Source organism: Jaculus jaculus, chromosome 8, assembly GCF_020740685.1.
Source record: "Jaculus jaculus isolate mJacJac1 chromosome 8, mJacJac1.mat.Y.cur, whole genome shotgun sequence".
NCBI lineage: Eukaryota > Metazoa > Chordata > Mammalia > Rodentia > Dipodidae > Jaculus > Jaculus jaculus.
Window position 1 is genome coordinate 10,520,146 of NC_059109.1, and position 24,470 is coordinate 10,544,615.

At 49.6% G+C, this 24,470-nt stretch overlaps 1 protein-coding gene across 2 annotated transcripts in view; it reads right to left on the reverse strand.

The window, feature by feature from the left end:
- Window positions 1-24,470, reverse strand: part of C8H6orf132 (chromosome 8 C6orf132 homolog) — a 46,362-nt gene that overhangs the window by 17,355 nt on the left and 4,537 nt on the right. For both annotated transcript variants that reach the window (XM_045155750.1, XM_045155749.1), the window contains exon 2: window positions 13,204-13,310. In XM_045155750.1, the coding sequence (XP_045011685.1) occupies window positions 13,204-13,310 (107 nt within the window). The remainder of the gene's footprint in view (window positions 1-13,203; window positions 13,311-24,470) is intronic.

Below are 24,470 nucleotides of genomic sequence, written 5' to 3' on the forward strand. Positions count from 1 at the left end.
TGAGCTTCACTATATAGTCTTAGGGTGGCCTCAAACTCACAGCAAACCTCCTACCTCTGCCCCTGAGTACTGGGATTAAAGGCGTATGCCACCACACTTGGCTAAGTGTATGTATGTATGTATGTATGTGTATGTATGTATGTGTGTGTATGTATGTATGTATATATATATATATATATATATATTTAATTTATTTATTTGAAAATGGGGGGATAGACAGAGAGAGAATGGGTGTGCCAGGGCCTCTAGCCACTGCAAACGAACTCCAGACGCATGTGCCGCCTTGTACATCTGGCTTATGTGGATCCTGGGGAATCAAACCTGGATTCTTTGGCTTTGCAGGCAAGTGCCTTAAACACTAAGGCATCCCTCTAGCTCCTATTTGAAGTATTTTTATTTATCAATTTTCAAGGAGAACAAGGAGAGAGAGAGAATGAATGGGCACACCAGGGCCTCCAGCTACTGCAAATGAACTCTAAACAGATGTACAAGGCGGTGCAGAATTGGAACTCCAGAGACTTGTTGGTTTGAATTATCGAACTCAGAGACTTGACACTGGGTACAGCTGTTGGACTTGGAGCTACAGAGTTTGGTGTTTGCCCTGTTTAAATCATGTATGGCTTAAGTATTTCTTTACTATGCCCAATGCCATCTTTTGCAGTGTGAATGTTTATTCTATGCCATTACGGTTTTTGTTTTGACATTATTTTTTGGTATTATGGCTCAGTTAAAAGACCTTGGACTATGGAGATGTATGAACATCATTGGAATTGATAAAAACTATGGGGACTTTTAAAGTTGGGCTGAATGCATTACATTTTACATCATATATGGTTACCAGTTTATGGGTATTGGGGAACGGAACCTGGATCCTTAGGCTTTTCAGACAAGCACCTTAACCACTGAGCCATCACTCCAGCCCAAATATTTAAAATTTTAATTTATTTATTAGCCTGTGTGTATATTAGGGCATGCCAGGGCCTCTTGCCCTTACAAATGAAAAATTGATTCTTGCACTATTTTGTATCTGGCGTACATGGGCAATTTGGGAACTGAACCTGCAAGCACCTTTAACTGCTGAGACAGCTTCCCATTTCCCAACTTCCTAGCTCGCTCTCTCGCTCTCTCTCTCTCTCTCTCTACATATATATACATATATATACATATATATATATATATATATTTGAGGTAGGGTCTTGCTCTAGCTCAGGTTAACCTGGAATTCACTATGTAGTCTCTGGCTGGCCTCAAACTCACAACGATCCTCCTACCTCTGCCTCTCAAGTGCTAGGATTAAAGGTGTGCACCACCACATCTGGCTATCTTTAATTTTTTATTATTTATTCATGTGAGACAGAGAGAAAGAGGCAGGCAGAAAAAAAAGTGAGCATGTGAGCGTCAGGACCTCCTGCCACTGCAAAAGAACTCCAGGTGCATGTGCCACTTTGTGCATCTGGCTTTACCCAGGCCCTGGGGAATTGAACCTAGACTGTCAGGCTTTCAGGTTTTGCAAGCAAGCACCTTTTACTGCTCAGCTCCCTTTTTTATTTTCTTCTTTTGGATTTTGAGGTAGGGTCTCGCTGTAGCCCTAGGCTGACCTGGAATTCGCCATGTTTTCTCAGGGTGGCCTCGAACTCATGGTGATCCTCCTACCTCTGCCTCCCGAGTGCTGGGATTAAAGTCCAATCTGGCTTCAAACTCATTATGTAGCTGAGGATGACCTTGAACTCCTGGTCCTTCTGTCTCCATCTCCCAAGTGCTAGGTCACAGGTGCCACCACCACCAGCTCTACAATTATAATTTTGTTGTGTGTATACACATGGTGCATGCGTGTTCACATGTGTGCCAGCATGTGTGTGTGTGTGTGCACGTGCACTCGGAGGCCAGAGGTCAACCCCAGTGCGGTCTTCACGTTGACATCCACCTCTTTTACGGTAAGGTTCCTCATTGGCGTAGAGCAAGACTAGCTGACCAGTAAACCACAGCTATTCCTCTGTCTCTGTCTCCCTAGCACTAAGACTAAAGGTATAGCCCAAGGACACTGCAGCTGTACCACCAGTGGGTATCAAAAATTGAACCTCGGGGGGCTGGAGAGATGGCTTAGCGGTTAAGCGCTTGCCTGTGAAGCCTAAGGACCCCGGTTCGAGGCTCGGTTCCCCAGGTCCCACGTTAGCCAGATGCACAAGGGGGTGCACGCGTCTGGAGTTCGTTTGCAGTGGCTGGAGGCCCTGGCGTGCCCATTCTCTCTCTCTCTCTCTCTGTTACTCTCAAATAAATAAATAAAAATAAACAAAAAAAAATTAAAAAAAATTGAACCCAGGGGGCTGGAGAGATGGCTTAGCGGTTAAGGTGCTTGCCTGCAAAGCCAAAGATCCCGGCTCGACTCTCCAGGACCTACATAAGCCAGATGCACAAGGGGGTACATGTGTCTGGGGTTCATTTGCAGTGGCTGGAGGCCCTGGTGCATCCATTCTCTCTCTTGCTCTCTTTCTCTCTGCCTCTTTCGCTGTCTCAAGTAAATAAATAAATAAAAAATATTTTTAAAAAGAAAATTGAACTCAGGTCCTCATACTTGTGAAGCAAGCATGTGACCGGCTGAGCTGTCTCCCTAACTCCGAGAAGAAGCTTTCTTCTTTTTCAATTAGTATTTTAGATCTATTTATTTATTTATGAGAGAGAGAGAGAGAGAGAGAGAGAAAGAAAATGAGAATGTGCGCCCCAGGACCTCTAGTCACTGCAAACGAACTCCAGACACAGGCACCACCTTGTGCATACTGGAGAACCGAACCTGAGCCCTTAGGCTTCGCAGGCAAGCGCCTTAACCGCTATGCCATCCCACCAGGCCCCAAGACGCTATTCTGTGAACCCCCAGCTGCTTAATGAAGTCTAAGGCATGTCTGATCTGGATAGTCCAGCTGCTGTCGTTGAACAGGGCCCCCCCTTGCCCGCCCCCAAACCAGTAAACAGTTGGCTGGGCTTCAGCCAGCTCAGTACACTGTGTGCCTGGAGAGGCTTCCTTGTGGCTCTCCCTCTGGGTGGTGTTGGGGCTCCCAAGCATGCCCAGAGCAGGGTCCCTCCCTGCACCTCCCACAGCCCCACACTCCAGGGGCTGGGATCAGGACAGAGCCTCAGAGGAGACTGGCGGAGAGGTCTGCACGCTACCATGTGTGGCTAAGACTCAGAGCCCGCAAGTGCCAAGGCCAGTCATGCTCACCACACCGGCCCATCCCCTGGGGACCCACCCTTGGGACTTGCTCAGACCCTGAGGAATCTCAGGCATGAGGATATGTGTGCCAGGGCGCAAGGAGGTCAGTGGGGTGGGCTGGAACCATCAGAGGGGTGAACCCCACCCTTCTGGACTCCCACTGGGGCAGCTAGGACAATCAGCAGGTTCAACCCCCAACACTCAAAAAAAAAGGGGAGCCAGCTTCTTCCTCCAGCTGCCGTTCCTTCTTCCTTCCCCACACCCCCGAGATGACAGCAATCAAGAGGGCAGGAGAGGGGTTCCTAGTGACACATTCCTAAGCATGGGAAGCACGGATTTTCTCAAGCCACACGCACATGCCATGGGGGCTCTGCCCAGAGCCCAGGGTGTGCGAGGGCTGCTCTGAGCTTTGGGGCGTAGGCGATGACAGCCCGTGGACTATCGTCTTCCTGTGGGCTGCTCTGTGGCACCTTTGGGCACAGCCGCCTCCGCTGTCACGGCACATCCAAGGCAGGTGGCGCATCACCCTGTTTTCCAGACGAGGACACTGAAACTCGGAGGGCAGGAGGGGCTGCTCCCCGTGGCAAGACCGGCTTGGCTTTTGTTACATATCTGTTGCAGTTGTTTGGTTGGCTTTTAAAATATTTTATTGGGGCTGTAGAGATGGCTTAGTGGTTAAGGCGCTTGCTTGCCTGTAAAGCCTAATGATCCAGGTCCCGCGTAAGCCAGATGCACATGGGGGTGAGTGCATGTGGAGTTTGTTTGCAGTGGCTAAAGGCCCTGGGGTGTGCATTCTCACCACCCCCCATTTTTTGTCTCTAATAAATAAATGAATTAAAAATAAATATTTTAAAAATAAAAATAAAATATTTTATTGATTTATTTGAGAGAGAGAACAAAGCAGATACAGTATAGGTATGCCAGGGTTTCTAACCACTGCTAATGAGCTCCAGATACTTTGCGTATCTGGCTTTACGTGGGTACTGGGGAATAGAACCTGGGTATTTTGGCTTTGCCAGCAAGCACCTTAACTGCTAAGCCATCTCTCCAGCCCTGGCTGGGGTCTTTTGTTTTGTTTTGAGACAGTTTCATGTTGCTCAGACTGGCCTTGAACTCTCTATGTAGCGAGAATGGTCTTAAGCTTTTGGCTCACCTGCATCTATGTCCCAAATGCAGGGATTACAGAAGTGCACCACCCTACTGGTTCTTTTATTTAATTAAAATGTTTTAAAATTAATTATTTTTTGTTGACAACTTCTATGATTGTAAACAATATCCCATGGTAATTCCCTCCGTACAGGTTCTTCTTCTTTCTTTCTTTCTTTCTTTCTTTCTTTTTTTTTTTTTTTGAGGTAGGGTCTCACTGTAGCCCAGGCCTACCTGGAATTCACTATGTTGTCTCAGGGTGGCCTCGAACTCATGGTAATCCTCCCACCTCTGCTGGGATTAAAGGTGTGCACCACCATGCCCGACTTGTATTTTTTGGTTTGTTGATTTTTTAAATATATTTATTAGAGACAGAGAAAGGGAGAGAAAGAGACAGAGAATGGGTGTGCCAGGCCCTCTGGCCACTGCAAACAAACTCCAGACACATTCGCCACCTTGCACATCTGGCTTACATGGGACCTGGAGAATCAAACCTGGGTCCTTAGGCTTTGCAGGCAAGTGCCTTAACCACTAAGCTATCTCTCCAACCCCCTTTTTTTGTTTCTTTGGTTTTTCAAGATAGAGTCTCACTCTGGCCCAGCCTGGCTGGTCCTCACTCTATACTCCCAGGCTGGCCTCAAACTCAAGGAGACCCTCCTGCTGCATCCTCCCAAATGCTGGGATTTAAGGTGTGATCCACTACACCTAGCAATCACAGTAACTTTTAAAAACCGGATAGGAGGGCTGGAGAGATGGCTTAGCGGTTAAGCGCTTGCCTGTGAAGCCTAAGGACCCCGGTTCGAGGCTTGATTCCCCAGGACCCATGTTAGCCAGATGCACAAGGGGGCACATGCGTCTGGATTTCCTTTGCAGTGGCTGGCGGCCCTGGCATGCCCATTCTCTCTCTTGCTCTCTCTCTGTCTGTCACTTTCAAATAAATAAATAAACATAAAACAAAAAAATTAAAAAAAAAAAACTGGATAGGAGAGATGGCTAAGTGGTGAAGGTGCTTGCCTGCAAAACCTAATAACCTAGGTTCAATTCCCCAGTACCCACGTAAGGTCAGGTACACAGTTGCGCGTGCATCTGGCGCTCATTACAGCTGCTGGGGGCCCTGGCGTGCCCATTATCTCCCTGTCTCTTTTCTCTCTATCCCTGTTTGCAAAAAAAAAATAATTAATTAATTAAAAAAATATGAGGCTGGGGAAAATTAGTAAAGTGCTTGCCTTACAAGCACGAGGACCTGAGTTCAGTTCCTGGAACCCAAGTAAAAATGCTGGGCTTGGCGGCGACAGGAGGGTCCCTGGAGCTTAGGGGCCAGTCAGCTTGGCCTAATTGGCGAGCTACATGCCAATGAGAGATTCTGTCTCAAGGGAGTGGACAGGTTGTGCTTTACACACATACACACACACACACACACACACGTTTACAAAAATCCTTCTTGCCAGGCGTGGTGGCACAAGCATTTAATCCCAGCACTCGGGAGGCAGAGGTAGGAGGATCGCCATGAGTTCAAGGCCACCCTGAGACTACAGAGTGAATTCTAGGTCCGCCTCAGTGGGTAAGTGGTCACAACTGACAGTTCCAGGTTGAATGGCTGTTCTTGGAAGCATAGACGGATGAGGAAGGAGGACACAACGTTCATTCTTTTGTTTGGTTTTTTGAGGTAGGGTCTCGCGGTAGCCCAGGCTGACCTGGAATTCACTATGTCGTCTCAGGGTGGCCTTGAACTCACTCATGGCAATCCTTCTACCTCAGTCTCAGCTGGGATTAAGGACGCCTGGCTGACACTCAACATTCTACCTTGCCTTCTATGTGCTCCATAGGCACGCACATGCACACACACTATACCTCACGAACACATGCATGTGCACGTGAGCCAGGTCACCAATCCTTGGAGCTGAGTCTCAGCTCTGGTCAAGGGGCCAAGACTTTGATGTGCGCACTGACCCCTTTTATACAGGATTCAAGAGCTTCCTTCTTTTTTTAAATATTTCATTTTTATTTATTTTATTACTTATTTGAGATAGGGAAAGAGGCAAAGTGACAGAGAGAGAGAGAGAGAGAAAATGGGTGCACCAGGGCTTCCAGCCAGTGCAAACGAACTCCAGATGCATGCGCCACCTTGTGTATCTGGCTTATGTGAGTCCTGGGGAATTGAACTGAGGTCCTTTGGCTTTGCAGGCAAGTGCCTTAACCGCTACGCCATGTCTTCAGCCCCCTAGAGCTGCCTTCTTACATTCCCTTAAACTCCACTTTTGGGGCCTCCTCCTGGTCAGCCTGCCTGAGGCAGCCCAAACTGGACATTGCATGCTTGTGGGTAAGGCGGAGGGTGCAGGTAGCTTAGGAGGTTCTGGCTGTGACTGAAGGGGCCAGGTGGTTGGAGAAGGGGTGGGGAGCTCCGATTTCACTCTTGTTGCAGGCCTTTGACACCCCAAAATCCTTTCCTCGAACATCACCCCAAGTAAATCAGTCAATCCCAGTTCCTGCCTCCCCGGACTCAAATCCCACATGAAGGAGCCTGGGAACTAAGTTTCAGGATGAGCTCTGGCGCGGTGCCCCATGGGTGGGATCCAGGGAGTGCTGGAGCTGCCTCCAGCTGTTTCTTTGAGATCGGGGTGACCGAGGGAGGGAGGAGAGGGAGGGAGGAGTCCAGAGCAGGCGGGGTCTTGCCTAGAGCCCAGGGATCCCTTCCATGGCAAGGCCAGGCCTGTGTGAGTCAGAGGGTGGGGTGACCCAGGGAACTCTCACAGCCTCGGGCATCCTGGGGACCTGTCCAGCCAGTTTCCCCGTATTTGCCACATGGGCATTTAATTTTTATATCTCGCATGCACCGGACTGGGGATGGCTAGATGGGATGGGGAGGGGAAGGAAGAAGGAACCCCAGAGAGAAGTCCGTCTTGGCTGTAGAGGCCGAAAGGCAGGCTCTTGGCCTTGAGCTCTGGGGCCCATTTCCCTCTGGAAGTAGGGAAAAGGGACGGTTCCGCCTCTTTCCTGGGAGGGCCCAGCTCCAGTCTGTGCCTCTTGGGCCCTGAGGAGTCCATGGCTGACCCACCCCATCCTGGGCCTCCGTGTTCTCATCTTTCTTTCTCCCCATCCCCCAGGATAGGGAGCAAACCTGGGCTGTCACACATGCTGAGCAAGTTCTCTATTGCTGAGCTCGATACTACAGCCCCTATTCGTTTTATTTGTTTGTTAATTTATTTAGAAAGAGAGAAGAGAAAACAGGCACCCCATTGCAAATGAACTTCAGACACGTGCGCCCCCTTGTGCATCTGGCTTACGTGGGTCCTGGGGAATTGAACTGTGGTCCTTTGGCTTTGCAGGCAAGTGCCTTAACCACTAAGCCATCTCACCAGCCCAATTTTTATTTATTCATTTTTAATATATTTTACTTATTTATTAGAGAGAGAGAGAGAATGGGCAAGCCAGGGGTTCCAGCCACTGCAAACAAACTCCAGATGCATGCCTTGTGCAATCAAGCCAGGATCCTTTGGCTTTGCAGGCAAACGTCTTAACCGCTAAGCCATCTCCCTAGCCCTATTTTTATTTTAAAACAAGATCACCAACATGGCCCAGGCTGGCCTTAAACTTTCAATCCTCCTACCTCAGTGTTCTCAGTGGGAGGGGCAACACCATTAGGTAGTCAGTGTGTTCTCATCCTGATGACTATTGGGGTCCACCCGGCTCTAAAGTCTACTATCTCTAATATAGTTCCTCAGAACCCCAGCAAGGTGTGTGGTCCTGGTGACTCAAGGGGAGAGAGAGAATTCAAGGACTGGATCTCTGTGTCAGCAGTGGCCTTCAGCGCTGACCATGCCTCCCATTTGGAAGTCATGCAGCCTCATAGTTGGGGAGACCCTCGAGAACCACCTGGTGTAACCTCCAAAGAGGGGAGAGAGAGAGAAAGGGTCTGGCCAAGACCAAGAAGCAGAGCCGGAGCCAAGAGTGGTGGCGCACGCCTTTAATCCCAGAACTCAGGAGGCAGAGGTAGGAGGATCGCTGTGAGTTTGAAGCCAGCCTGAGACTACAAAGTAACCTTCCCTCTATCGTTCTCTCCCTTATTTATTGAGGCAGAGTCTCACTTGAAATTGGCCAGGGCTGGCCAATTAAGATAGCTTAGCTAGTCAGCATGCCCCATCTCGGTTTCCTGTTCAGATTACAGGCAGACCACCGCCACTCCTGACATTTAATCTCAGGCCCCCACACTTGCGTGGTAAGCACATTGTCCATGGAGCCATCTCCCCTACCTCTGAGATAGCGCTTTTTTTTTTTTCCCCTTTTTTTGAGATAGGGTCTCTTTAGCCCAGGCTGACCTAGAATTCACTGTGCAGTCTCAGAGTGGCCTCAAACTCATGGCGATCCTCTTACGTCTGCCTCCCAAATGCTGGGATTAAAGGCGTGTACCACCACGCCCAGCTCTCTCTCTCTCTTTTTAAAATTTTATTTATTTGAGAGATAGAGAGAATGGGCATGCCAGGGCCTCCAGCCACTGCAAATGAACTCCAGACACATGTGCTACTTTGTGCATCTGGCTCAAGTGGTATCCAGAGGAATTGAACTTGAGTCCTTTGCTCAGCCATCTCTCCAGCCCTGAGAGCGCATTTCTTAGTCCTCAGACCTTCAACTCAGACAGAGTGAGACAGCTCCAGAACAGGGACAGAAGTGCCTGTCATGCCCTGGCAGATTCTTGGAAGATACTGACAGTGAAGGGACATTTAAAAGATAAGAGAGGTCTGAGATCAGACAGGAGAAAATGAGCCACCAGCTCCTCCCCTACAGCAGAGCAGGTGGTGAGCAGTGCCCACACCGGAGCCTCGCTCCTTTGGTAACCCGATGCCTGATCCAGGAGCTGTCTCCAGATAGGGGCCACCAGGCCAGTTGGGCCTGAGAATCCTAAAACTGTCACCTCAGGAATGGAGAGATGGCTTAGCAGTTAAGGCACTTGCCTTCAAAGCCAAAGGACCCAGGTTCAATTCCCCAATGCCCATGTAAAGCCAAATGCACAAAATGTCATTTGCAGCGGCTGGAAGCCCTGGTGTGCCTATCTTCTCTTTCTCTCTCAAATAAATAAATAAATAAATAAATAAATAAATAAATAAAGCCGGGCATGGTGATGCATGCCTTTAATCCCAGCACTTGGGAGGGAGGCAGAGGCAGGAGGATCACCATGAGTTCAAGGCCATCCTGAGACTACGTAGTGAATTTCAGGTCAGCCTGGGCTAGAGTGAGACCCTATCTCATAAAACCAAAAATATAAAATAAAATAAAATAAAATAAAATAAAATAAAATAAAATAAAACAACAAAAATATAGATATATATGTATATATACATACATATATATTTTGTTGTTGTTTTTTCGAGATAGGGTCTTACTCTGGTCCAGGATGACCTGGAATTCACTGTGTAGTCTCAGGGTGGCCTCGAACTCACAGTGATCTTCCTACCTCTGCCTCCCGAGTGCTGGGATTAAAGATGGGCACCACCACGCCCGGCAGGGCCGTCATTTTAGAGTGAGTGTGATGGAGCCCATCCAAGTACACGGGCGCAGAAGGACCAAGGGGTGCACGAGGGAAAGCTGACTCCCCAGGAGCGTCGGGGAGAGAGAAGGTGGAGAAAGCACCTGGTGACATTCCAGGCCCCTGAAGTCTGGTGCCTTTTTAGGATTAGAGCTGGAAGATTCCCTTTCCTTGTAATCATTCCTCTTTTTTTTACTCCCCAGGGCTTCACTCTAGCCCAAGCTGATCCAGAACTCACTCTGCGGCTCAGGCTAGCCTCAAACTCATGGCGATCCTCCTATCTCTGCCTCCGGAATGGTGAGATTTAAAGGCATATGCCACCACGCCTGGCAGGCATTCCTCTTTTTTTGGTTTTTCGAGGTAGGGTGTCACTCTAGCTCAGGCTGACCTGGAATTCACTGTGAAGTCTCAGAGTGCCTCAAACTCACAGCAACCCTCCTGCCTCTGCCTCTGGAGTGCTGGGATTAGAGGCATGCACCACCACGCCCGGCAAAAAATATGTTTTTTATTTTTTTAATTGTTTAAATTTTTATTAGCATTTTCCATGATTATATAAAAAAAAAAACCCATGGTAATTCCCTCCCTCCCTGTTTTTTAAAACAACTGTCCTCTCATCATGCTGTCTAAGTATCTAAGACCCAAAAGAAGCCACCAGGTATGGAGGGGCGGCCAGGGAGCACTTAGACCCTGGAGCCTGGCTTCCTTATTGAGTGGCTCTGTTCATGCATAAGATCCTTGGCACGGTACCGGGCACCCCATGCCAGCTGTGGTCATAGGGCTGTCACTGGACGGGACAGGCAGGCAGCCCCACCCGGCTTTCCTTGCTCAGCTGGCGCTGAGTGCACTGGATGTCCCTTTTCTGGGTTCGGTTCCTGCTTTCAGGGCTTCAGCCATTGGTTCACTCTGAGCCCATTCTCCTGCCCTCTCCCAGAGGGACGGTCCCCAGGAGACCTAGGACACCAGGCCTGACAAGCCCATCAAGCCTGGGCCAGCATTGTGCCAACCTGCCTGACATCTGCCCAGACCGGAGAGGAGGAGCTGAGGCCGCAGGACAGGAGGGCAGGTGAAGATCAAGAGGATGGAAGATCAGAAAGGCTCAGAGGGGACCTCAGTGACCCTGTCCCTGCTGGTCCTATGGGAGAGGGGCCAGGTTGGCAAGAAATGGCAGCCATTGCTTTTTGTTTTGTTTTGTTTTCGAGGTAGGGTCTTGTTCTAGCCCAGGCTGACCTGAAACTCACTATGTAGTCTCAGGGTGGCCTCGAACTCACGGCGATCCTCCTACCTCTGCCTCCCGAGTGCTGAGATTAAAGGTGTGCACCATCATGCCTGGCCCATTGCTTTTTTTTTTTTTTTTTTTTTTAATGAGAGAGAGAGAGAAAGAGAGAGAGAGAGCTAGGATTGGCACATTGGTGTGCCAGGGCCTCCCGCCACTGCATTCAAACTGCAGACACATGTGCCACCTGTGTACATGTGCGACCTTGCACTCTTTTTTTTAAAATAATCCACAGTGTTTTTTTTAAAAATTATTTATTTATTTATTTATTTATTTATTTGAGAGCGACAGACCCAGGGAGAAAGACAGATAGAGGAAGAGAGAGAGAATGGGCGCGCCAGGGCTTCCAGCCTCTGCAAACGAACTCCAGACACGTGCGCCCCCTTGTGCATCTGGCTAACGTGGGACCTGGGGAACCGAGCCTCGAACCGGGGTCCTTAGGCTTCACAGGCAAGCGCTTAACCGCTACGCCATCTCTCCAGCCCCCGACCTTGCACTCTTTTGTCACCTTGTGCATCTGGCTAACATGGGATCTGGAGAGTCGAACATGAGTCCTTACGCTTTGCAAGCAAGTGCCTGAACTGCTAAGTCATCTCTAGCCCCAACCATTGCTTATTGAATGAGCATGTTCATAAACTCTGTGTGTGTGTGTGTGTGTGTGTGTGTGTGAGAGAGAGAGAGAGAGAGAGAGAGAGAGAGAGAGAGAAGAGAGAGAGACACAGAAAGAATGGGCATGCCAGGGCCTGTAGCCGCTGCAAATGAACTCCAGATGTATGTGCCCCTTGTGCATCTGGCTAACATGGGTCCTGGGGAATCGAACCTGGGTCCTTTGGCTCTGCAGGCAAGTGCTTTAACCACTAAGCCATCCCTCCTATGGATTGACCATGACCTTGGATTTCTAATCCTCCTGCCTCCACCTCCTAACTTTTGGGACTACAGGCACTCACCACTACTTCATGTATGCTAGGCAAGTACTCTACCTACTGAGCCACATCTCCAGCCCCACAGATTTTTAAAAAATTTTTTTTTTGTTCATTTTTATTTATTTATTTGAGAGCGACAGGGAGAGAAAGAGGCAGATAGAGAGAAAGAGACAGAGTGGGTGCGCCAGGGCCTCCAGCCACTGCAAACGAACTCCAGACGCATGCGCCCCCTTGTGCATCTGGCTAACGTGGGTTCTGGGGAATTGAGCCTTGAACCAGGGTCCTTAGGCTTCACAGGCAAGCGCTTAACCACTAAGCCATCTCTCCAGCCCTGGATTGTTTTTATAAGCAGAAAATAAGTCATGTAAAGTTGCATTCTCAGAGGCCTGCCTGCTCACCTCTATTCTACCTCCCTCAGGTCTGGGGGAGAAACAAAGTGGCTCTGTCTCGGGTGGAGCCCCACGGTGGGGCTGGTCGTTATCCCAAGCAGCACAAATCTGATGCGGAAGAGAGGGAGGTGGGTTCGTCAGGCAGCGCTGAGCAGGATGTGTGGGTAGTAGAACCAAGGTGTGGCACACCGCACCATCTAACAGGCCCTCGAGAACTCAGGCCATGGCAAGGTGCCATCACTTGCAGGGGCGTGCAACCTTTTGACATTGCAGCATGACACTGTCATCTACAAACATGTTGGGTCACATTCATAGCTATCCTGGGACGTGTCCGGCCTTCAGGCCGAAGGTTAGCCACACTTGGCTAGATAATTCCAACCCTCACGATGGCAGGAGGTGCCAATGCCAGCCAAATCATCCCTTCGTCCCAGCACCTAGCGCACGGCGTGGCAGTAAGCAGACTGGGCATCCGTGATGGCGCAAAACACAGGTAAACCCCGCTGAGTGCCTCTGCTTACAGATTCTCCCTCACAGCTCCTTGGGGCCCAGCCCCATGGGAGGGAGCTGACACCCCTAATCCCAGCCTTCCTGTGGCAAGCCTCAGTCCCGCCTCCTCCCAGCAGCCTCCCTGGGTCGGCATGAGGAAGGAAGGGAGGGGACAGAAGTGAGGCTCAGGGCAGGCCAGGCTACTTCCTCGTGTGTCAAGCAAGAACATTCCCGAGCCCCTCACAGCAGAGTGTACTCACCAGAGGAAGAAAAGTCAGCAGGGGCCGGACCCTTGGCCGGGCTTTCAGCGTGGCGGTTCCCGACTCGCTCACCGTGTCGAACCGGCTGTCTCCGTAATAGATCCCATCTGGAAGATCCAGAGGGATACCATGAGCCGGGGATCCGAGAAAGCCAAGCAGCTGAGTCCAACCCGTCCTCAGTTCTGCGGCGGTCCCCTGTGACTCAGCTATATGCGCTGTCACTATGCGATCCCACGGAGGGGGGCGGGTGCTATGGGACCACCGAGATGGCATGGTGCGCCACACATATATACATATGTCCTTCCCTCAGAGCCTGGGTCAAAGTCTGAGCCAAAGCTTATATCAGAAAGAGGGAAGAGAACAGGCCAGCGTCCCTCGAATGTTTGAATTTCTAATCTGGAACAAGCAGAGTCGACAAGGTCACCTGCTGTCCCCGTGGTCCCATCACCTGCAATAGTCTAGCTCAAGAACGTATGCCTGGCCTGCTTTGATGCACTTTAAAACATATATATATATATATATATATATATATATATATATATATATATATATATATTACTTATTTATTCGAGAGACAGAAAAAGAGGCAGAGAAGTATGCCAGGTCCTCTAGCCACTGCAAACAAACTCCAGAGGCCTGCACCACCTTGCGAGGTGCTTTTTTTCTTTTATAATATTTTTTGTTCATTATTTATTTATTTATTTGAGAGCGACAGACACAGACAGAAAGACAGATAGAGGGAGAGAGAGAGAATGGGCGTGCCAGGGCCTCCAGCCACTGCAAACGAACTCCAGACGCGTGCGCCCCCTTGTGCAACTGGCTAACGTGGGACCTGGGGAACCGAGCCTCCAACTTGGGTCCATAGGCTTCACAGGCGAGCGCTTAACCACTAAGCCATCTCTCCAGTCCGCGATGTACTTTTAAAAAATTTTTTTTTAATTTATTTTAGAGAGAGAGAGAGAGAGAGAGAGAGAGAGAGAGAGAGAATGAGGTATTCAAGAGAGACACAGTGAGTATGGGCATGCTGGGGCCTCCTGCCATCGCAAGCGAACTTCAGACACATGTGTCACTTTGTGCATCTGGCTTTACATAGGTACTGGAGAATTGAACCCAGGCCTCCAGGCTTTAAAATTAAGCTCCTTTAACGGTTGAGCCGCCTCTCCAGCCTCTTTTGATGCACTCTTAAGGGCAGAAGTAGAAACTTAAACATAATCCCAGCCTCTGGCTGGCCACCTGGGCCTCAGTTTGCCCATCTGTCCAATGGGAGTGATGATGGTGCCAGCTGTACTGGGCAGCCATGAGGAGTAAGTGTGGCCAGTATATCAAGGTGCTCAGCAGTCCGCCTTCCTCCCTAGCACTCAGATGACACGGACGACGCTCCTCTTCCTCCAGACCCTGGGCCCATGCCCTGGGCTGCGTCTATAGCAGTGGGAGAGATGTGAGGAGCTGGTGCCCTTGTCCTCAGCCATACCAGCCTTTCCCAACCAGTCTCCCTTTGCGATCTTTGACACCCACTGATAAGAATCTCACATTCCCTCCCAGGTTCACACTGTCACCTTCCACAGGCAGGAATTGTGGGCCTCCTGCTCTGCGGTCATGAGGGCTTTTGTACATTTAACAGGCCTAAGGGAAGGAAGGTTGTTCTCCTCCCTCTCTAGCCAGAGAGAAGAGAGGTCAGCATCTCCATGAAAGGCCGGCGTGGTGGTCTGTGCCCGTAATCCCATCACGGGAGGTGGGAGGAAGCACGGTGAGTTTGAGGCTAGCCTGAATTACCTGAGACCCTGTTACCAGAAAAACAAAACAAAGAAGCTGGGCGTGGTGGCACACAACTTTACTCCTAGCACTGGAGACAGAGATAAACGGATCGCTGTGAGTTCGAGGCCACCCTGAGACTACATAGTGAATTCCAGGTCAGCCTGGGCTACAGTAAAACGGTACCTCAAAAGAAAATGGGGAAAAAAAAAAAGAAAGAAAAGAACGAAACAAAACAACAATGGGCTGGAGACATGGTTCAGTGGTTTAAGTGTTTTCTTGTAAAGGCTGATGGCCTAGGTTCGATTCCCCAGTACCCACGTAAAGCTGGCTACACAAAGCAGCGTATGTGTCTAGAGTTTGTAAGCAATGACAGGGGTCCCTGGCATGCCCACACTCACTCTCAATCTCTCTCTCTCCTCTCGCAAATAAATAAATAAATATATGCTTTTTTTTCAAAAGCAAGAATCAGCTGGGTGTGGTGGTGTACACCTTTAATTCCAGAACTCAGGAGGCAGAGGTAGGTGTATCGCTGAGAGTTCAAGGCCACCCTGAGACTACATAGTGGATTCCAGGTCTAGAGTTAGATCATACCTCAAAAAAAAACAAAAAAGCAAGACTCCAAAATTAACTAAAATACTGTTACCTGAGTTAACTATCTGGAATTTCTTTTCCCCTACACATTTTAGGAGGAAACTGCAAGAAAGCCAAATAATTTATTCAAGAGACAAGCTGGCCAGAGAGGGAGGTCCTAGGGCCATCCCAAATTCCTCAGATAGCCACAGCCCTCCAGGGGAATCTAGGTTTTGTTGTTTTTGCTTTTAATATTTTATTTTATTTATTTGACAGAGAAAGAGGGAGAGAGAGAGAGAGAGAGAATGGGCATGCCAGGGCCTCTAGCCACTGCAAATGAACTCCAGACACATGTGCCCCCGTGTGCATCTGGCTAACGTGGGTCCTAGGGAATCGAACCTGGGTCCTTTGCCTTTGCAGGCAAACACCTTAACTGCTAAACCATCCCTCCAGCCTGGGAATCTAGGTCTTAGATGAAACTGGAACACCCAGCCACAGGGAACGTGGAGCCCTTGGGTGGCTCCCTACCACAGTCTAAAGTTGGCTGGGACATTCAAATCTCTCCACCTCTTAAAAGGAGCCCCGATAGCAGGAGATCTCTGTGTACATGATCCGTTCCAGGAACTCCACTTCCCAGTGCTGCCGTGGCCCGGTGCACCCTGGACAAACACGATTCCCCAGTCAGGGCTGCCAGGCTCCCTGCCTGGCTTTCGGACTGGGACTGGACAAGTATGGGGGAGGGGAGCTACAAGGCTATGACTTGGCCCAATCAGAAACCAGAGATCAGAGATAGCTACACCTGCTCAACAGCTGCCCCCCCAAAACCCACAGGATCCCCCAAGTTTTCCTGAGTGCTTGGTGGTGCCAGATATCACTGTGACACTGTCTAGACCCTGCTGTGTGGGCCAGGGGTGAGATGGGACCTTCACAGTGTGAGAGTTTGGCTCCAAGGCAGACCAGCTAAGGCTTTCATTTCATCTGTGTGCTGTGGGGTCTGGGAGCTCTGTTTTCCTGTCTTTACCGTAAGGGCCCCTGTTCCTGCGTGCCTGGCAGCTTTGGAGACATCACTTCTGAGCAACCTGGCAGGGTATAAAATAATGATAAAAAAAAAAAAAAGCCGGGCGTGGTGGCGCACACCTTTAATCCCAGCACTCGGGAGGCAGAGGTAGGAAGATCGCCGTGAGTTCGAGGCCACCCTGAGACTACATAGTGAATTCCAGGTCAGCCTGAGCCAGAGTGAGACCCTGCCTCGAAAAACAAAAAAAAAAAAAAGATAAAAAGGAAAATTTGGGGCTGGAGAGATAACTTAGGGGTTAAGGCGTTTGCCTGCGGAGCCAAAGGACCCAGGACCCACATAAGCCAGATGCACAAGGGGGCACACGCGTCTGGAGTTCGTTTGCAGTGGCTACAAGCCCTGGCGTGCCCATTCTCTCTCTGTCTGTCTCTCTTCTCTCTCTCTCTCTCTCTCTGCTTGCAAATAAATAAATAAAAAAAATATATATATATTTAAAAAATCCAGTTGGGCGTGGTGGTGCATGCCTTTAATCCCAGCACTTGGGAGGCAGAGGTAGGAGGATCGCTGTGAGTTTGAGGCCACCCTGAGACTACATAGTGAATTCCAGGTCAGCCTGGGCTAGAGTGAGACCCTACCTCCAAAAACAAAAATAAAAAAAAGGAAGAAAGAAAAACCACCAGCCCCATGTAAATTGTTTTATAGATGAGGAAACTGAGGCACAGGCAGTCTAAAAACTTGAAGAGTTGGGCCCACACATTTAATCAGAGCACATGGGAGGCAGAGGTAGGAGGATCGCCGTGAGTTCAAGGCCACCCTGAGACTACACAGTGAATTCCAGGTCAGCCTAGGCTAGAGCGAGACCCTACCTTAAAAAAACAAAAAACCAGGAAAAACCTCCTGGAGGCAGGGGCTCCCCGAAGGGCCTGATCTCTGAGCCACAGCTGCTGTCCCGACCCTGCAAAAGCTCCCACCATTATCTACAGGCTTGGGTGGGAAGGGGAAGGCCAGGGGTGCTGACAGATGACTTGGCTGTGGACTCTAAGCAAGTCCAGGGAGCGGGCAGGAAGCTGCTTGCCCATGCCACACAGGGCCCAGGACAGAGGTGCCACTAAGCCTTGGCTCTGACTCCCGCGTGGGCACAAGCGGGCATTCTATTCTAACCTCAGATTCCATGACTCAGCCCTGGTCCCGGTCATGGCTGCTTCGGCCCATGTGTGGCAGCTGGGGATTCCCTTCTACAAACACGATTGTCTTTCCTGGAGTGGGGTGTGGTGACTCCTGACTGTAAACCAGCGCTTGAAAGGCTGAGGCGTGAGGAATTGTTATGAGTTCAAGACCAGACTGGATACATACAAACACAAGCAGATATGGTGGCTCATGTGTGTAATTCCTGCAGTGCAGTTGAGGTAGAATTACCACAGCTTTCCCGGTGTGAGTTCCAGGTCAGCCTGAGTTCAACCCTGCCTCAAACAAAAACAAAAACAAAATTCCCAGAGCTGGTGGCTCACGCCTTTAATCCCAGCACTCAGGAGGCAGAGGTATGAGGATCGTCATGAGTTCGAGGCCACTCTGATAGTATATAGTGAATTCCAGGTCAGCCTAGGCTACAGTGAGACCCCTACCTCGAAAAGCAAAAACAAAAACAATATTGCCAGCACCTGGGAGGCAGAGGTAGGAGGATCTCTATGAGTCTGAGGCCACCCTGAGACTACAGAGTGAGTACCAGGAAAAGCCAAAGGGCTGGTGGAGATGGCAGAGCAGTTGAGGTGCTTGCCTGCAAAGCCAAAGGACCAGGGTTCAAGTCCCCACAGGCATCTGGAGATCATTTGCAGTGGCTGAAGGCCCTGGTGCACCCATTTGTTTTCTCTCTGTCTCTCAAATAAATAAACAAACAAACTATTCTCCAGGAGTTGTCTGTACTTTCTTATCTTTCCTTCTCTTAATCTAATAAAGTCTCCCTGAACCTCAAAAAAAAAAAAAAAAAAAACTGTTCTCTACAGATCACATGGGAGGCCGTGGCCACGGGCGAGGCTGTTCTTTGGCTCAGGTGGTTCCTCTCCCCCTGCAGCTGGTGTGCAAAATCCACTATGCTCCCCAAGTCCTCAGGAGTGTGGCTTGCAATCCGAGAAGCAAGTGTGGGGACAGGGACAGAATCAATGATGGCTGCGGGGAGGGGGAGGGGGCGGGTCAGATGCAGAAAACTGTTGGCTTTGAAGGTGGATGGGGAGCACCACCCTAGGAATGATAGAAAAGGCAAGAAAATAGACCCTCCTGGGCTGGAGAGATGGCTCGGTGGTTAAGGCACTTGCCTGCAAAGCTTAACAACCCAGGTTTGATTCCCCACTGCCCCCGTAAAGCCAGATGCAAAAAGTGGTGCCTGTATCTGGAGTTTATTGGCAGTGGCAGGAGGCCATGGTGCGCCCATTCTCTCTCTCTCTCTCTGCTTGTGAATAAATAAATGACAAAATAGACCCTTTTCATCAGCCTTCAGAAGGGGCAAAGTTTTGTCAGACTACAAAATTGCCAATAATAGATTTGGCTTTCCTTAAGCAAAAAGAAGGAAAAAAAAAAAATAAGGAGGAGGAGGAAGAGGAGGAGGAGACGGGCTGGAGAGACAGGTCAGTGGTTAAGGCGCTGCCAGCAAACCCTAACAATCCGGGTTCAATTATCCAGTACCCACGTAAGCTAGATGCACAAAGTGGCCCATACATCTAGAGTTTGTTTGCAGTTGCTGGAGGCCCTGGTGAGCCCATTTGCTCTCTCCCAAATACATAAAATATATTAATAATAATAAAAGAAGGCAGGGACCCACTGTCCACCCTGGCACTTGTAGATCCTCTGTGTCTACCGTGACCGGGGTACTTAAGCTTCACAGGCAAGCGCGTAACCACTAAGCCATCTCTCCAGCCCAGAATTTTATTTTCTTTTTTTCAGAGAGAGTGAGAGAGAGGAGAGCCAAAGACAGAGAGAGAATTGGTGCTCCAGGGCCTCGGCCACTGCAATGGAACTCCAGACGCTTGTGCCACCTAGTGGGCATGTGCCACCTTGCGCTTGCCTCACCTCTGCCCATCTGGCTAACATGGGATCTGGAAAGTAGAACGTGGGTCCATAGGCTTCACAGATGAACCACTAAGCCGTCTCTCCAGCCCTCTACCTTATTCTTTAGAGACAGGGTCTCTTGATGAACCTGGAGCTCACCAAGTGAGCTAGCCAGTGAGCACCAGGGATTCCTGGACTCCACTTTCCCAGCACTGGGGTTATAGGTAGGAGCCGCCACCACCCCCACTTTTACCTGGGTGCTGGAGATCTGAACTTGCAGGGCATCTCATGCTTATCCACTGAGCCACCTCCTGCTGCTGTGTGCCACCCGCTGTGGCAGAGGTGATATCCACCCTCTGCCCATGCCACCGTTTCCCCCTGCCACCATGGAGCTTCCCCCTTAAAGACTGTAAGCCAAAGAGAGCCTTTTCCTCCTACAAGCTGCTTTTGGTCGGGTTCTCTGTGTCAGCAATGCGGCGCTAACCACAACCAGCCTTGATGCCTGGGGATGGTTCCAACCGCCCTCTTTTGCAAATGGGAAACCTGAGACCCACAGGCAGGAGAAGGCGGGAAGAGGTCACAGTGGCCCCTGAACTGGCTCAAGCGCTGCAAGTATTTCACACAGGGCCAGGCAAGCCTGGTTCTCTGGCCAGTGGTGCAGTGTGCACGCGTGCATGGGGAGTGCGTGGTGCAGGCTTGGGGGATGCTCTGGGGGAAGTTAAGCGTCAGGAACAAGCTGGTGATGCAATCCCCGCCTTTCTTTCCTGCCCTTTCTCCCAAGAGGAAGTACCTTTGGGTTTTCTGCAGTTCTGTTCTCACAGAGGCCGGGATTGAAGGCCTTTTGGTAAAATACTTTCCTGGGGCTGGGGAGAGATAGCCCAGTGGTTAAGGCCTGTAAAGCCTAACGACCCAAGTTCGATTCCCCAGTGCCTACGGAAAGTCAGATGAATAAGGTGGCACATGCGTCTGCAGTTTGTTTGCAGTGGCTAGAGCAAGAAAATGGATAAATAGGGTTGGAGAGATGGCTTAGCAGTTAACGCCCCTGCCCACAGAGCCTAACAACCGGAGTTCAGTTCCCCAGTACTCACACAAAGCCACATGTGCCAAGTGGTGCATGCACCTGGAGTTCGTTTGCAGTGGCTGGAGGCCCTGGTGTGCCCATTCTCTCTGTCCATCTCGCTTCTATCTCTCTCTCTGCTTGCCAATAAATAAATAAAAATATTTAAAACACATGGGCTGGAGAAATGGCTTAGTGGTTAAGGTGCTTGCCAGCAAAGCCAAAGCACCCAGGTTCAATTTACCAGTACCAATGTAAAGCCAGATACACAAGGTGGCGCATGCACCTGGAGTTTGTTTGCAGTGGCTGGAGGCCCTGGTGTGCCCATTCTCTCTCTCCCTTTCTATCTCTTTCTCAAATAAATAATTAAAAAAAATATATTTAAAATATACACACACACATAGTGGGGGCCTAGACTCAAGGGGCAGGCAATGTAAATCTAGAATCTGATTCTAGCCAGGCGTGGTGGCGCATGCCTTTAAACCCAGCACTTGGGAGGCAGAGGTAGGAGGATCGCTATGAGTTCGAGGCCACCCTGAGACTACATAGTGAATTCCAGGTCAGCTTGGGCTAGAGTGCCACTCTACCTTGAAAAACCAAAATAAATAAATTAATAATAATAATAATAATAATAAATATAGAATCTGATTCCTTCAGCTCACAGCCAGCAGAGCAAGGAAAGAATGTGGAGGCCCAGGGTCCCTCCTTGGGCCTCTGGTCTCCTGTCACTGACGTAGCTAGCCCAGAGGGAAACAAATCAAGCTATGAAATTACGTCCGAGTTCAGACCCCCGCTTGCCCGCGTGTGAACTTCGGACACTTTCTCAGATTCGGTTTCCCACTATAAAGTGGGGTTAACCTCTCCTACCTCACGGAAACTTGCTGTACCCCAGCGAATTAAAGAAACCAGCAGGGGTGAGAGGAAGGCTAGAGTAATGTCCTGAGGGCCCAGATGTCCAGGAGACCCCAATACCTCCGGAATACCAGCCACAGGGTCAAATAGTTGGATTCCAGGGTTTTAGGAGGTGTGGGTCCTAACTTGGGGAACCTGTTGTCTTGATCCAGAAGAACCCCCTAATAAGCCACCTCCTATTTCCACAATGCTGTAGATGCACAGTGGGGGACAGAGCAGAGAGATGGGAAATTTGAGACTTCAGTCCTCATCCGGCTTTCTGGGGAACAGTAGGGTTGAGGGGAGAATGTGTGACTACAGCCCACAAACGACATTAATGAGGCCTTTCCTTGCTAATTAACAGGTTCGCATGACGAGAACCTGAAAAGGCCAGTTTGTCCCAGCAAGCCCTAGCAAGCCTGACCTGAGCCCCAGAGAAAAGCCTTTATCCCAAGGACAGAGGGGACGCAGAAGTTTCGGCTGGGGTGGAGGGGAAGGGAGGTGAGGCAGCAAGCCACGGAGCAGAGGAGGAGAGGACAGGAGGGGAGGAATCTGGCGTGAGCCGCTCACAGGATCCCTGTGTAGGAACTAAAATGGAACAGTCACACCCCCCCCCCCACCCAGACTTCCTATCCTAGGGAGGGCTTGCATCTTAGGGTCCAGAACGACTGGGCTCTTTCACCAGGAACTTTCTAGAGTCTCGCTTGTTCCAAGGCTATCAAATCAGGAACGGATCTTAACAAAAGCCCAGTGACTGTGTGTGTGTGTGTGTGTGTGTGAGTTCATGTTTAGAAGGCCTCCGAGCAGTGACTCTGAGCCATTTATGGAATCTGAACTTTTGGGGAATCCTTCTGGCATTTCTTATTCAAGAAGACATATAGGTGGCTTTTAGCATGCAGCCTTGCTCCAGAAATGGGGAGTGATGATGACACTTTGCTGGGGCTGAGGATGTAGCTCAGGGGTGAAGCACTGGCCTGACGTGAATCAGATCCGGAGCTCCACGCGGAGCACCCACCGCACAAGGAAAAAAAAAAAAAAAGGAGAGTAATTCTCCTCACGGTGCCTGATGCCACCTACACAAGACCCTCATAATAGGAGGAAAAGATGATGACATCAAAATGAAAGAGACTAATTGAGAGGGGAAGGGAATAGTATGAAGGATAGATATGTGAAGGGGAAAGTGAGGGAGGAGAGGACATTACTATGGTTTATTATCTATAACTATGGAAGTTGTCAATAAAAAGCTAGAAAAAGATTTGCTAATTCAGAAATGAAACACATGATCATTTCAAAGAATTTAAAAAATAAACCTTCAATTCACCAGGAAGCTTCCTTTGCCAGTGCCTTCTAAACTAAACGTGCAATGATAATACTTAAATGTGATGGTTAGAGAGATGGCCCAGTGGTCAAAGACCCTTGCGTGGAAAGCCTGACAGCCTAAGTTTGATTCCTTAGTATCTACTCAAGATGCTCAAAATGGCCCATGTGTCTTGAGTTTGTTTGCAGCAGCAGGAGGTCCTGGTGTTTCGATATTCTCTCAAATAAAATTAATTAAAAAATAGATGTATAATGAGGGCTGGGGAAAAAATGAAGATATTCTTGTTGTTATTATTACCTTCATAGCTGGGGGAGAAGGACAGCCAGTAGCTATCTGAAGGGTCAGAGAGGGCCTTTCAGGAGTTAAACCACAGCAAAGAAAAGAGCTTATGTAACAGGGTGGTGGTGAGGGTGTGTGTGTCAGGGGGGTGTGTATACTCAAGACCAGCAAACCACAGCACATCTCTAACAGCACACCTCCGGGGGACAGAAGTAAACACGTCACGCTTCACACCCCTGCAAAAACCCAGGGCAACTTTCTAGAAGCTAGTGCCAGCCCAGCCCTGGTCAGAAATAGGTGCTCTGATCTGGGAGGGTCGTGACTTGCTACCCTTTAGCCTTTTGGCCCGTGAAGCAAGGTCAGAGGGCGCCAGACAAAAAGGACACCAGAACCAGCAGTCACCCTAAGGAATGTTGAGTTTCCCAGATAAGGAGCTGGCTGCATTCCATACAATAAGGATCCCCAGAGAAGAGCCAATAGTTCAACTTCGGATGGAGAAGAAAATCCCAAGGATCCATTCTCAGCTCTTCTGGTAGCTGGGGAAAAACTAGAGCCAGGGTGGGACTGGACCCATGACTGGACCCGAGGGATGTGCCTCTGAATGAAGTTGTCCTGCTGGAGAGATGGTTCAGTGGTTAAGGTGCCTGCCTGCAAAGCCTAAGGACCTGAGTTCGATACCCCAGGACCCACATAAAGCTAAATGCACAAGGTGGCTCATGCTTCTGGAGTTTGCAGAGGCTAGAGGCTCTGGCATGCCCATTCTCTCTCTCTCTCTAGCTGCCTCTCTCAAATAAATAAATCAAATATTTTTTAAAATGTGAAATAAGGGTTGGAGAGATGGCTTAGCAGTTAAGTGCTTGCCTAAGTGAGGCCTAAGGACCCCGGTTTGAGGCTTGATTCCCCAGGACCCACGTTAGCCAGATGCACAAGGGGGCGCACGCGTCTGGAGTTCGTTTGCAGTGGCTGGAGGCCCTGGAGCGCCCATTCGCTCTCTCTCCCTCCCTCCCTCTCTCTGTCTGTCACTCTCAAATAAATAAATAAATAAATAAATAAAAATTTTAAAATGTGAAATCAGTTGTCTTATGTGGCTGTAAGTCAGGCAGGCACTGTATGTAGTGGAGCGGGCAGGAGTGTCCCAAGTTTCCCCTGGCTGGGTTGGGGTGAAGTGGCAAGAGAGAAAGGACCTTGGCTCAGTTTATCTAAGAGGCAAGGGAGGAGTCCAGGGTGAGCGCCCAGCTTGGTCACTGCTGCCCAGTATCTTATCTCTGCTTTCTCAAGCATTTAAGAGACAATTGTGAAGCCTTTCCTAACCCAGCTTGGGCAGAAGTCTTAATTAAGATTGT